Raw genomic sequence first — 14,201 nt, 5'->3', positions numbered from 1 at the left:
AAATACTCATCCCAAAAAAGCACCATATGCTTAGATGCATGTTATGCGCATTATTTTAATATCTTTGGAGAGAACACCTTACGTTAGCCTATATTTCATAACCAAGGAACTTAAATGAAATTAACATAACCAAAAGGGTTAAACAAAGCTTCACACATAAATCATAACCTTTGCCTTCTTCACCTTCATATCTATAAACTACAAAAATTCTAACTTCCCACTCCTTTGGATCCTTTAAGCCTTAAAGATTCGTAGGTAGGTCAACAATCCCACACATTCCTCAACCCTATTTCGCTATATATGCCACCTTATATCTCACCCTCACCATTTCATGAAAAAACACAACATTTACCAAAATGACCATTCTACCCCTCACATTCCTCTATCTCCTTGCTTTCTCAAGGGCAATATCGTCAACCAAAATCGGCGTAAACTTCGGCCGAGTAGGTAACAACCTCCCATCACCATCTCGATCCATCGAACTGCTCCAAACCCTAAAAGCGGGTCGGGTCAAACTCTACGATGCCGACCCAGAAATCCTCCGACTACTATCCGGCACGAAACTCGAAGTCATGATAATGGTCACGAACGATGAAATATCCGCCATTGCTAGAAATCAAGAACTTGCAAATCAATGGGTTTTTGAACATGTCATTAACCATTACCCTGAAACCATGATCCGATTTATCCTTGTTGGAAATGAGGTGTTAAGTTTTTCGAGCACCGATCAAGATCGACAAATAATGGACGATCTTGTCCCCGCCATGCAACGGATTCGCGACGCCCTTACAACCGAAGGGATTAGCAATATCCAAATCAGTACCCCTCTCGCTATGGACATCATGGAGAACACATTTCCACCCTCGAGCGGACAATTTAGGGGCGAAATCGTCCACGAAATTGTCCCATTACTTGAGTTTTTACGCGAGTCGAATTCGGTTTTTTTCGTGGATGTTTACCCGTATTTCTCATGGGCGGATAATCCGGCGAGTATAAATCTTGATTATGCTTTACTTGGTGGACATCAAATATATATGGACCCGATGAGTGGGTTGACCTACACGAACCTTTTGGATCAAATGCTTGATTCCGTGGTTTTCGCGATGGCTAAACTGGGCTACAATGATGTGAAGATCGGTGTAGCCGAAACCGGTTGGCCACATGAAGGTGGAATTGGAGCGAATAGAGAGAATGCCGCAATGTATAACCGGAATATTGTAAGAAAAATGACCATGGTCCCACCAAAGGGAACCCCGGCTAGAACCGGAATTGTGATTCCGACTTATATTTTTTCATTGTATGATGAGAATGAAAAGTTTGGTCCGGAATCGGAGAGGCATTGGGGGTTGTTGCATCCGGATGGGAGTCCGGTTTATGAAGTGGACTTGAGTGGAAAGGCGTATAAGAGTTAAGACATGATTGTTGATTCTAAAGGTGTGTAAGGTTTTGGATTCGGAATTGGAATTTGAGATTTTATTTTAAATTGAGGAAATTCAATTCCATCGTATTCTTCAAATTCTATGGTTGATGGATTTTGTCGGACCTAGGGATGGGTGAAAGGATTTCGATTTTCATTCTTCCACCAAAAATCCAAAATACGCTATTTTATATATTTAGAAAATTAATAGTTACACCCCTTGTAATTTCTATTTCGAAAATTGATTCTTACACCATTAAGGTATTAAGGAAATTTTATGAGTGTCATATATCTAAAGGATTAATTTTATAGAATAAAAACGTACTTTTTCATGTCTCACTTAAGCCACTAAAGTGATTATTATACACTATAGAACTTTGTACATTATACTTACAAAAAAGTCTTAGGGTCAATAGTAGATAGTTGTCTAAATCAATTGTATTGAAGTGATAACTACCTCTTATTCGTGTTCACATATTGGCAACTTCTTATTTTTTTGTACATAAGAAAGCAACTAACTTGTTTTAGCTGTGTAACATCCCAAAAATCATGATAAAAAATTTCGTTTTTAATTTAATACTAAAACCATAATTGTCAAACCATTTATTTAATACTCCGGCATCGGGCCTCGCCCGGCATCAGGCCCCGCCTGGCATCGAGCCCCGCTCGGTATACCGATATGTCTCTCTTAGGCCCCGCCCGCTAAACACATACAATCATATAACATGCTAACACATAAAGAAACATACTCTACTGTATCGCTGTCCTAAGTAACATACTCTGCTAATAATGAGATACGGAACTTCGTCCGTACTCAGCTAGTTCCAGCCAGGGCTTCAGCAGTGCAAGGTGAGTCTCCTCACTGTGTGAATGGGTCTAAGGCCACAATGCCAGCCCATGTAGTCTATAAGTAGAAAGTCCCGGGGGTTAGCCCTATGCATTGTATGCTAGTATGTTATTCCAGACCAAGGTCTGATGTCGGGCGGGTGCCCGAGGAATGTTTGCATGTTAGATTATACTTGTTGTCTATGTGATACTTGTATGTGTCTGGTAAAGAGGTGAGTGTGGGCGAGGTCCCGTATCTCATCACTAGTTGAGTACGGACGATGTTCTGTATCTCATTATTAGCAGAGAATGTTTCTTAGGACATGGATACAATAGAGTATGTTTCTTTATGTGTTAGCATGTTATATGATTGTATGTGTTTAGCGGGCGGGGCCTAAGAGAGACAGATATGTATACCGAGCGGGCTCGATGCCAGGCGGGGCCTAATGCCGGAGTATTAAATTAATGGTTTGACAATTATGGTTTTAGTATTAAATTAAAAACGAAATTTTTGGTCATGATTTTTAGGATGTTATATAGTTAAAACAAGTTAGTTGCTTTCTTATGTACAAAAAATAAGAAGTTGCCAATATGTGAACACGGATAAGAGGTAGTTACCCTCCTAAGTCATTTTCCCTTTGAGTCACCGGTTAAAACAGGTATTAGTCGGTAATATTGTTGTAATTTAAACAGTTAAAACAGGTTAGTTGCTTTATTATGTACAAAAAAGAAGAAGTTGCTAATATATGAACACGGATAAGAGGTAGTTACCCTCCTAAGTCATTTTCCCTATTATTTTTCTTCAATTACTTTTTCTTAAATTGCCAATAAAATTATATATTTACATTAGATCTAGTTAAAAAAATTCGTAAACATAGGATCTATGTCACATAAAAAACCTCAAGTGTAGTTTCAAAAGACGCATATAACTTTTTAAGGAAAAAAAAACATAGTGTATGAATTCAAAGTTAGGTGAAGTGGTATCTTTATACCAACATTGTGGCATCCACTTGCAACCATTAATATAAAGTGCATTCAAAGTGGGAAATACAAAAAACTCAAAGAAGTCCCATTACACCAATGGAATCACCAATCCCCATCAAGATTCTTCTCCTCCACCTATCTCTCTTCTCCGCCGCCCTCCACCACCATGTAGATGCAAGTTTCTTGCCGGAAAACACCGCAACACCGCCTCGTTATGGTTCATTAGAAGATTTAGTGGAGGAGTTGTTGGAATCGGATATTTCAAGAAGGTATTTGGAAGAAAAGAGGTATATTTCTACCGGAGCTTTGAAGAGAGATCAGCCGGCATGTGGTGGTGGTGGTGGTGGTGAAGCTTATACAAAATCCGGCAGCTGTACTCCTCCTCCTTCTAATCCTTATAGTAGAGGTTGCTCAAAGTATTATAAGTGTAGGAGTTGAATATTAAGGTGTTTGGTTTGTGTAATGTTTTTCCAAGAAATGGTATGGTATATGTTAAAGGAATTGGAATACAAAGAAATTGTAATTTGTCTCGTGATGGAATTTGATAATGAAAATTTTATGATTTTACAATTTTACTTTTATGTGCGTATTCTTTTTATATATTTCGTACATATCATAGGTGCATTTTGGTTTTTTTTTAACAAAAAAAGGAATGAATTTTGCATTCCTTCAATATCTATAATTGGAATTTGTTACAAGTTTTTACTTATACTTTTATAATTAAAATTCTTTTAATTATAGTTACGTTTTCTATCTTTCATCATCAATTTGGCAACCAAATAGCCATGGAATGGAATCTCGAATTCCATTACCGGATTCCATCGGAATCCACGAGCCAAAAACATTCTGTGAATTCACAAAGTGTTTATGGAAGTCATAAAATACTTAAACATGAATGATTATAGTTACGTTTTTGAATTGAATTTCATCCATTTGGCAAACAACCAAACACTCGTAGAATGGAATCACAAATTCCAATTCCGCCGGTATCCGCAAAACAAGAGGTGTTGATTTCTGGTTCGTCCAAATAAACACATTATCCCATAACTATCGAAGATGCATTTCAGTTTCTTGAGGTTAAATTAGTAATTTCCACATGGGAAAACGCGCATGGTAAACCATAAAGAAGTTATATTTACAAGAAGAGAAGGGAAATTGTCAGAAAAGTCCAAATATTTTCGGAAAAGTTTCACTTTAGTCTAAAAAAAAATTAAACATAAAAGTCCCGATTATTTCATTTTAGCTCAAATTATCAAAACAATCCTTTTTTTCTTTTAACTAGAAATGACATATTTTCATGTAAAATCAAATAATCGAGACTTTTGTGTTCAATTTTTTTTTTTTACTAAAGTGAAACTTTTCCGAAAATATTAGGAGTTTTCTGACAATTTCCCATAAGAGAATATGACAAAGTTGACGCAAATCAAAATAACTCATCTATTAGTAATGAAAAACAACTCAAACAAAAATGAAGTTAACACTCATTGAACTTCCTTCATGTGGGGATGATTAATAATTAATAACTATATTATAAGACAAAATTCAACAAATAGCAACAGATTTTTAATTTGTAAACATCATAAAATGTCACTTAAATTGAAGCTTCCACACCTCACGAACATTAGACGATCCACCCCCAACCTCCGCAATGAGGCTCGCCACCATAACATCTGGCATCAAATTTAAAATATCAATTTTCTAAACTTATAATAATAATAATAATAATAAATTTATAATAATAATAGTAATAAGTAAAAGTATGTTGCCATTTCTTACTCACCATCTTTCTCAACCAATGATATGAAACGTCTTGATCCCCCTCCAACTCCAAAATAGTACTTTTTTGCAGCCATGTAAACAACACCATGAGGATGACTAATACACTGCAAACAAAACAAAAAGTCAACATTATTATCAAGGAATTTTAAAAGGTGTAAACAAAAAAGTCAACATTATTGTACTTAGAAAAATTTACCCAATTATAGCATTGTACTTTTAGTTTTATACTTTAAAACATTTACTCATTAGTCATTCCTTTGTATTTAAATAAAATGGTTGATCTCGTAAAAGACCTTATATTTTGTGTTTTTTTCAGGATTAAATTTCATCTTTATTTTTTTCATGAAAAAGAACTTATATTTTTTTCATTTTTGAGTAAATTAAACGAATGGTCCCTATGGTTTAGGGTAATTTGCACGTTTGGTCCCTAATTTATTTTTTTTATCTCGGAAGGTCCCTACTGTTTGTTTTTGTTACGCGTTTGGTCCCTCTCTTACCTAAAAAGACTATTCTTTTTCTTGATTTTTTAATTTATTTAAATAAACACACCCCTAACCCCATCCCCCTCCCCTCACCTTATCTACCCCACCGTCTTTCCCTATTTAAATAATAGTCATTTTAGGTAAGACGGGGACCAAATGCGTAACAAAAACAAACAGTAGGGACCTTCCGGGTTAAAAAAATAAGTTAGGGACCAAACGCGCAAATTACCGAAAACCATAGGGACCATTCGTGTAATTTACTCTTCATTTTTTCCGAAAAAAATCCTCAACTGGAAGGAAAAAAAATCCACCTTATGAAGGTTTCCAAATAAACCCTCAACTTTTTTAGTTTTTCCTGAAAAAACTCACATTTTACAAGTTTTTTTTTAGAAAAAAATGACTAAAAGGGCCAGATCGGAAAAAATGAGCAAATGCAGGGTCTTTTTCATGAAAAAAATAAAGTTGAGGTTTAATTCGTAAAAAGCACAAAATATAAGGTCTTTTATGAGAATAATGAAACTACATTGTTATTTCTTGCATTTGATCTGAAAATTAAATAACATTATGAAACCACAAGGCACCTTCTTTATAAGTTGATAAAGAGCAGGAAGAGTAGAAATTGAGTAAACTGTCTCAGCCATTAGAATGACATCATAACCAAATGACGAATTTGCCCCTGAGCTGCAGTTTGAATCCAGGTCATCAGTTTGTAAATTGGGTAGTATTTGATGTACTTCACTCCAATCACCGGCAAAGAAACGGACTTCTGAAGATAAAGACTCAGACTTTACAGGAAGATTAGCAACAACATTGGGAATCGTGAGACACTGTAGGACCTCAGAGTTGAAATCTTGGAAATGTACACAAGAAGCACCCTGAAGTATAAAGTAAAAGACGTAAATACCCTCCTCATTTCCCACATTAAAAACCATCATCTTGTATGGCCCAAACAAAAAGGTGGGACAAGGACTCGCTTTCAATCTCTTGTCTGTGAAAAAGACATGAATGTACCGATCTCTCTTGTATGTACAAAAGACGTGAATGCCCTCCTCATACTGATTATAAAAAATAGCCCTAGAAAGCTTACCTGGAGGCAAGAAAATATTCCAGGAAGTCCATGGCCACAACCAAGCTCTAATACTTTCTTTCCAACCAATGAAAGATTGCCACATTCCATCTCTAATCGAAGAGTCTTGATCAAATCCAATGAGCCTTCCCATAGCTTTAGCCCCCCTAATCCACAAAATGAAATTCCCATAAGCACAATAAGACAAGAAGATGTTAAAAGTGCTTAATAATCAGCCATTAAGACACTTGGTATAACTGTATAACTGATTAAGTGATTAAGTGATGAAGCAGTATTCACAAACCTTCATATTTTCCAGGTACTAAATCTGAATTCGATAATGCAAAAACTTCATGGGTACTCACTCGACCCTACAAGAAAAAGAAACTTCAAACAAATCAGTCCCCATATAGATTTGTTACAGGCAAGATCGTATATTTTAGCATCACATGGATCGATGAATTGGGAAAGTCTAACAACCCTAAAAGGGTAGGTAGTTGTACTCGATTGTGACTGATGCATTTGCCCTTTTGCAACAGAAATAACCACTCATAGATGTAGTTAGCAAAAGGTTGTGTTTGGAAGTTATGGAGATTTGAGTTAGTAAGTTAACACATTTGAGTTCGAGGTCGAAAGCCGCAAGATAGGAGATTGAGTTACCTTTAGCAGAGTAAGTCCATCGAAATTGACAGGCTCGAAAGTTGGTTTTATGGAAGATGAAACCTGTTATAAGTGCAGGTAGAAGGAGATGTGAGTTTTTTAACGGAAAGGGGATGGTGGATAGATAGAAAAATGATACCTCGGAAAGAAGGACTTCCAGGCAAGGAGGTGGAAGTGGAAGAGGAGGCTTTTCCGGCGAATCGTCAAGAAACGACAACCCTAATTGTGTTTTGTTGTCATCTGTTGAAGGAAACAGGCGGAAAGAATCAAGTTCTGATTGATTTGTCGCCATTGTTGGCGCTGCTAAGATTTGTGGGCACTTTGGGTTTTTCAAGCCTAGATAGAGGGTTGTATTGGTAAAATTTAAATAGTACAGGATGAGGAATAGAGTAGGTTAAGACAAGGGGGAGTTCGAAACAAATAGAAAATTGAGTTTTTTTTAGAAAAAATTTTAGGCTAGTTTATTAAATAGTCTGAAATTAATTTTTTTATATAAAAATAAAATAGAATAAAATAACAGTTGCCATTTTGAATTTTTGATATGAACTGATCCAGAATATTATTATTTTTCTATAAAAAAACATTATTATTATTATTATTTTATTAAGATCAAAAATAAATATATTATTTTTTAAAATTCATTATTATTAATATTACTAAATAAATACATTTTAAATATAAAAAGTACATATAAATATATTAAATACATATGAAAAACGAATTTATATACTTTTATATATCTTAAAAAACTAGTTAAATGTTTTTTATTTAGACATATTTATACGTATTATTAAATACATATATAAAAACCTTTGAATAAAGAAAAACTATAAAACGTCTTTAAGGTATAAATATATATAAGTACTTTTTTCATAAATATGTTTTTCATATATGTGTATTATTAAATACATGTAAAAAACCGTTTTTTATTAATATGTTTTCATAAAACGCTTTTAAAATTCTTTTTTCATTAAAACATATTTATAGGTACTATTAAATACATATATATTATGGATGGAACTGATAAAGTATCGAGTTAATTTCTTTGAAATCTTATATCGTATCAATTATAGTTGGTAAATAAATTTAACTATTAGTACCATACCATGTTTATTTGATATATACCAAAAACTTAAACTAATATATATATTTTCGAAGAGATGTGATTTGATAAACTATGAAAAGCTTCACATTATAATTATCATCCAATTATTAAAAACTTTTCCAAACTTAAGAAACAAAATAAACAAAAAACGGTCATGGATGTGTAAACCGATTTAAACCATTTACATTGTGCTAATCTAGTATCACCGATAACGTACTGTTAAAACAATAATAAGTATAAAGAGAATTGTGAATCAATCTCTTAGGTTAGTAATTCCAAGACTTATTAGTTAGTTATTTTAATTAAAATATGAAGATATCATAATTTCTTTATATTTATTAGTTTATATATATATATATATATATATATATATATATATATATATATATATATATATATATATATATATATATATATATATATATATATATATATATATGAATTGGTTGGTAAGGTACAACCATGGCATTCAAAGTAGTAACGTCTCATTTTTACAACCTAATTTTTTTATTTTTGTCAAAATAAAACTTCCTAATTATAAAACCATTGCTGATGAGTGTGTACAGTCTCGTCTTTGCCTTCCCACAATCACCGATAAAACCTGAAAAACATAAACAACTGGGTGAGCATAAAGCTTAGTGAGTTCCCCCAAAATACCTCATACAATAACCATACAAACATGCATAACGGTCCACAATAATCGGATTCGAATGTTGTGACAACCCAAAATTTCTATGTTGTACAACCATTCAACCCAGTCAAAGTCAGACTTGTTTCGGCTAACTTTTAGCACTGTTTAGAGTCTGATTGAACATTATAAGCCTAGTACATCCAAGGAATGATTGTTAGGATGTGTCAACTAAAGTTCAAAACCAAAAATCTAGCCATAAACCCCTTGATAAGGAGTTTACGGCCGTAAACTTATGGCTAGCCATAAACTCTTGTCTATATATATATATATATATATATATATATATATATATATATATATATATATATATATATATATATATATATATATATATGTGTGTGTGTGTGTGTGTGTGTGTGTTTCTTGGCCATTTGTCAACCCTTTTACCACTTCCAAGCCAAGAACTCGGTTTTGCTCTCAACTATCATCAAGGATTCTTCACATTTTCTTCAAAAATGTAAGTGATTCCTTCCATCTATGTGTTAATATATCTCTTATTCTTGAATCACCTTTGAATTCATCCATGAATTCCATCTTTTGGGTCTAGATCTTCAAGATCCTCAAGAACATCAAGAACACATTAGTTCTTTGGGTCGGAAACTACTCTTTCAATCTTCTACATTGTAAGTATCCTTTATTATACTTACTACCTTGTAAAGACCCTTGAATTACTCCTTGAAATCAAGCATTTCCCAAGAACATGAGGTGTTTACGGCCAAGAGCATCTCCCTTGGCCGTAAACCCTAATTAGTGGTGCATATGTACCATAACTTCCTCCCAAGGCTTGGATAAGAGACTAAAACACTTCCTTATGATTGTAAGACTATTAATCCACTCTTTGGCACTAAACTTTATGAGTTTACGGGCGTAAACTCATAGGGCCGTAAACCCTAAGGCCGTAAACTCACATGAAGCATACCACTTGGCCGTAAACACTAATGTGTAACCATACACCCCTTACATGCAACCCTTTGTACTTCTAGCACTTGAATTTAAGTGTTTTCTATGAGCTAGGGTGTCTTTCCTTGCATAATTAGTTGTTTAAACACTAATTGTATACATATATGTATCATTATATGATAAATAGGATCTATGTGTGTGCTCAAGTCTTCACGTAGCACTTAGCATCTTATACCACTCGTTCATCCAAACCACTCACTATAGGTGAGTTCATACCCCTTCATCTACCTTTTAACTAATTTTAAATGCTTTTATGGGGGGATACAAGTTGAAACATTATAGTTAATATATCAATCACATGTGATTAATAACTATCAAACAAATGGATTTAATATACTTTTAACTGTTTTATCAAACAAACTACTTCAAAATGTTTATCAAACTCTTTTACATGCTAAACTCTTTATCAAACTTGTTCTTATATGCCAAACCTTTTCTTTTAACTCTTTCAAACTTATATATTGTCAAAATCATGTCTAATGCATATATAGTTATATAAGTAAGGTTGGAAGGACTTAGGACTGATAACTCACTTTATTTCCTGTTCCTTGTTTGGTTGTGGACTTAGAGTACCCTGTTGTTTGTCCGAGTGTTGTTTAATCCTTAGTTATATATTATGTATATATGTATAGACATAAAAGATTTTATCTCAGTTCAACACACTCAGTTATACAAACAACTCTACTAGTAAACTATAATAGGTATAGTTTAGGAAGTCACTACTCACTGTTTCTAGTACAACGAAACATACAAGAGTCAGTTCATTCATGAGTCAATACACATATACTATTATGAGAAACAGAACAAATATACTATTATGAGAAACAGAACGAATATACTATAATGAGAAACTAAGAGAACATACAATACACTACACTATACAAGAGAACATACTATGATGAGAAACAAAGAGAACATAGTACATACTAGACAGAGAGAACATACACTACACTAGTACATACATTACATATACAAGAATACTATAACATAAATGTGAGTCACTACTTCGGGGCATGGCATCACTGATATGGCTCATTTTGTAAGCAGAGTCTCCTGGAGGGAGAGCGTGAATTTGTGTATAGATCTATATGGGACTGACCGTCCTACACCTTGTTGCTAGCTATAGTGGGACCTGTAGGTCTACGGGTGACGAATGTTATACCATTTCGACGTCTTCGAGTGTCGTGTTTTACTAGTCGATCAAGTATGGTTATAATTATATCACATTATACCTTAATTAACAATCGATTTAAGGTAGTTAGTACAACAGTAGTTACTATATACAACACTACAATAATTTATTATTTTCCCATTGCATTCATATTGTGATCTTCCCACATAAACGGTAATGTAAAAACTATATTTTGCTAATGATAGTCACACTTGGGAAAATACACACTTTTACAAGAAACAAACATACAGAACATTTGATGCCTTGGTAGAAGGCTACATTTAGTAGAAAATATAGGATTTTCTAGGAGATACAAACATTTACTACAAACTTTTACAAACTTATACATCAAACACTTACAAACATTTTCATACAAACAATGACACTAAAATGCTTATGAGCTCACCAGCATTAAAGCTAATAAACTCTTTCAAAATAACTTGTATTCTCAGGTCATCAGTAGACAGGTATCGAGGCCAGGCTTTGAGAAGACGGAGCTTTCAAGACTCGTCTCTCATTTTGATCATTCATATTTTGGTATCTTATAACTATACAAAACACACTTGTACTAAATTATATTATTAATGCAATGGATGATGTTGCTGCTTGTTTACTATTATGCTTTGTTGTAATACTGTACATGACGTCCTCCGGCCTGAAATGTTTCCTCTGTTTAGGTTTTAGGGTGTGACAGATTCGTATCAGAGCATTGTTTATAGTGAATCGAGTATATCAACCTATAAAAGATATACAAACTATAAACACAACATGATTAAAATACTCTGACCAGGAGTTTATACTTTTAAATAATAAAATATTTAACTAAGTATACATACCTGCATTTATACTAAAATCTGTGTCACTAGGACAGAACAAAGGTATTACGATTATTGAACATCACAAGTAGGCTTGGGGATGTATGGTTAGTTCTGGGAATGACATAGTCTGATCAACCACGTTGGTTCGAGAAGTAATTAGCATATGCCCAAGAATGGTTGTGAAGTTGCAACAAGTCTAAAAACTTACCAACACTACTACAATGAGAACATTAGAACAGAACATAAACCTAAAATACTATAGGAGTATTTTGTGTTACTATAATTACTTATTTGAGAACTAAAAAGGTCTTTACTAGTAGGTCAAATAGTTGCTAAGTGGGTACGCTAATGTTATATGTGATTAAGGTGTCATAGACTTAGAGAATGTGATTTTTGCTTTACTTCCTGGTCCTTGTTTGGTTGTGGATTTGGAGTTAGGGTCACTTATTCAAAGGTCTATCATGTTTTGATTTCATATAACTGGTATGTACTATGCAAGTATTTAAGTAATTGGTAAGGATCATCTTATAATTATCTTAGGTAGTACGTTTATTTTTATAAGATTCTTATACCCCTTTTCTCACGTAGATATCATGGCTGGATTCCATCCACACAACGACCCGTACTTCCCAAATCAAGGCACTGCTAGATGGCTTGAAGTAGAGCCAGAAGAGGATCATCCAATCCCTTTGGATGATCACCTCGCAGAAGGCTTTTCGGATGGTTCTGACTTCGAACCAAAAGTCAACAACCTACCTCAAGAGGCTCAAATCCCAAACCTTAACCCCCGGCCAGCATTTCAAGGTCCCACACCCTTGTGGGCGACAAACTTGAACTGATGGAGTCACGATCAGGGTCAACCTTTACCCTTCAATGGAGACCGAAGCTTTTACAATCTAAGCGAGGGAGGCTCAGCTGATCGAGTCCTACCCATTATGGTCCGCAGAATTGCTCGGAATGACAAGTAAGGTAGGGCAGCCATCGACCGAGCCATGGAAGTTGACACCAATTCTGGCGTTAACACGATCTGCATTCTCCATCTCGAAGAGGCTATGGAAGGGACTAGGAGAGCCAATGAAGCTCTTCAGCAACAACTAGCTGCATCTCGAGCTGAAGTCATAGAACTTCGAGTGCGTCGGAGAGCTCATGAGCGACATCTTCAAGACATAGTTCGTCAACTGGCAGATATGAGGGTTCACCCGAGGAGTACCCGTCGCCAGTAGAAGATGTTTGGCTCATCTTTTCTTTTGATTTAAGGAATAGCCTTTCTTATCCGTCCTCTAAGAAGCCTCTACGCCGATCAACGAGACGCGATCCTCCGGTAACTTCAACACCACCACCTCCTCCGCAATATAATATGGCAGCTATCCAAGCTGCGGTAAATGCGTTTGTTACGACAACTTTAGCACAATTCACCTCGACCGGTACTAGTGTGAGTGAAACGTATGTGCCTCCCACTGTTGTCGAAGCTCCAGTGCGCTCTAGAGAGTGCTCGTACAAGAACTTCACCACCTGCAAACCCAGGGACTTCAATGGAACTGGCGGAATCATTGCCCTCTCACAATGGTTTGAGAAAACAGAGTCGATCTTTGAGATCTACTCCTGTCCAAAAGGGAGAAAGGTAAAATTTGCCACATGCACCTTCGCGGACCGAGCTCTGACATGGTAGAATAGCCATGTCAAGTCACTATCTCTTATAGTGGCAAATGCTATAGGCTGGGAAGCTCTTAAGGAGCTCATGATCGAAGAGTACTGCCCGAGGGGCGAAGTTCAGAAGCTGGAGTAGGAGCTCTGGAGCCTAACCATGAAGGGCTCCGACATAGTCTCCTACACTACTAGATTCAGCGATCTGGTAGCGCTATGTCTGGGAATGGTCCCTTCTGAAGCAAAGAAGGTGAAAAGGTATATCTGGGGGCTGGTACCTCTATTTCAGGGGAATGTACTAGCTTCAAACCCCGCTACCTTCGATAGTGCCAAGCGATTGACACAACGAATCATTGACCATGGGGTTCGTACCCCGTCAACAACAACAACCCTAGCCATCTCGGAACCCTCCAAAGCCGCTGATAATAAGCGGAAGTTATAGGATGACAAGAAGAAGCAGAAAGCTACCAAAAAGCAACAGGTCGTGGCGGTTCATACTGCGATAACACCTGCCGCTGCTGCTTCAGTAAAGCAGTACGCTGGAAACCTGCCGAAGTGCAACAAATACAACTTCCACCATACTGGACCCTGCCGAGAAA

At 35.5% G+C, this 14,201-nt stretch overlaps 3 protein-coding genes across 3 annotated transcripts; 2 read left to right on the top strand and 1 right to left on the bottom strand.

Moving 5' to 3' along the window:
- Positions 1-341: 341 nt before the first annotated feature.
- On the top strand, positions 342-1,412 carry LOC111905165 (probable glucan endo-1,3-beta-glucosidase A6; the record flags this gene model as incomplete). The annotated part of the gene is made up of 1 exon (XM_023900835.2): positions 342-1,412. A coding segment is annotated over one exon (1,071 nt), but the record flags the coding sequence as incomplete, so codon positions are not given.
- Positions 1,413-3,278: 1,866 nt separating this feature from the next.
- Positions 3,279-3,801, top strand: LOC111905166 (protein RALF-like 32). The gene has a single exon (XM_023900836.3). It carries the CDS (start codon positions 3,323-3,325, stop codon positions 3,662-3,664), a length of 342 nt encoding a protein of 113 aa, XP_023756604.1. The 5' UTR covers positions 3,279-3,322; the 3' UTR covers positions 3,665-3,801.
- Positions 3,802-4,707: 906 nt separating this feature from the next.
- On the bottom strand, positions 4,708-7,558 carry LOC111905145 (uncharacterized). The gene is made up of 7 exons (XM_023900817.3): positions 7,353-7,558; positions 7,214-7,276; positions 6,858-6,924; positions 6,575-6,720; positions 6,069-6,362; positions 5,007-5,109; positions 4,708-4,896 (listed from the first exon to the last, which is right to left on the bottom strand). The coding sequence occupies exons 1-7, from the start codon at positions 7,503-7,505 to the stop codon at positions 4,814-4,816; spliced, it is 909 nt and encodes a 302-aa protein (XP_023756585.1). The 5' UTR covers positions 7,506-7,558; the 3' UTR covers positions 4,708-4,813.
- Between the last annotated feature and the right edge of the window lie 6,643 nt (positions 7,559-14,201).

This window comes from Lactuca sativa, chromosome 2, assembly GCF_002870075.4.
Source record: "Lactuca sativa cultivar Salinas chromosome 2, Lsat_Salinas_v11, whole genome shotgun sequence".
Classification (NCBI taxonomy): domain Eukaryota; kingdom Viridiplantae; phylum Streptophyta; class Magnoliopsida; order Asterales; family Asteraceae; genus Lactuca; species Lactuca sativa.
Note: the sequence above shows the minus strand (reverse complement) of the source record. Positions and strands in the feature narration are given on the sequence as shown.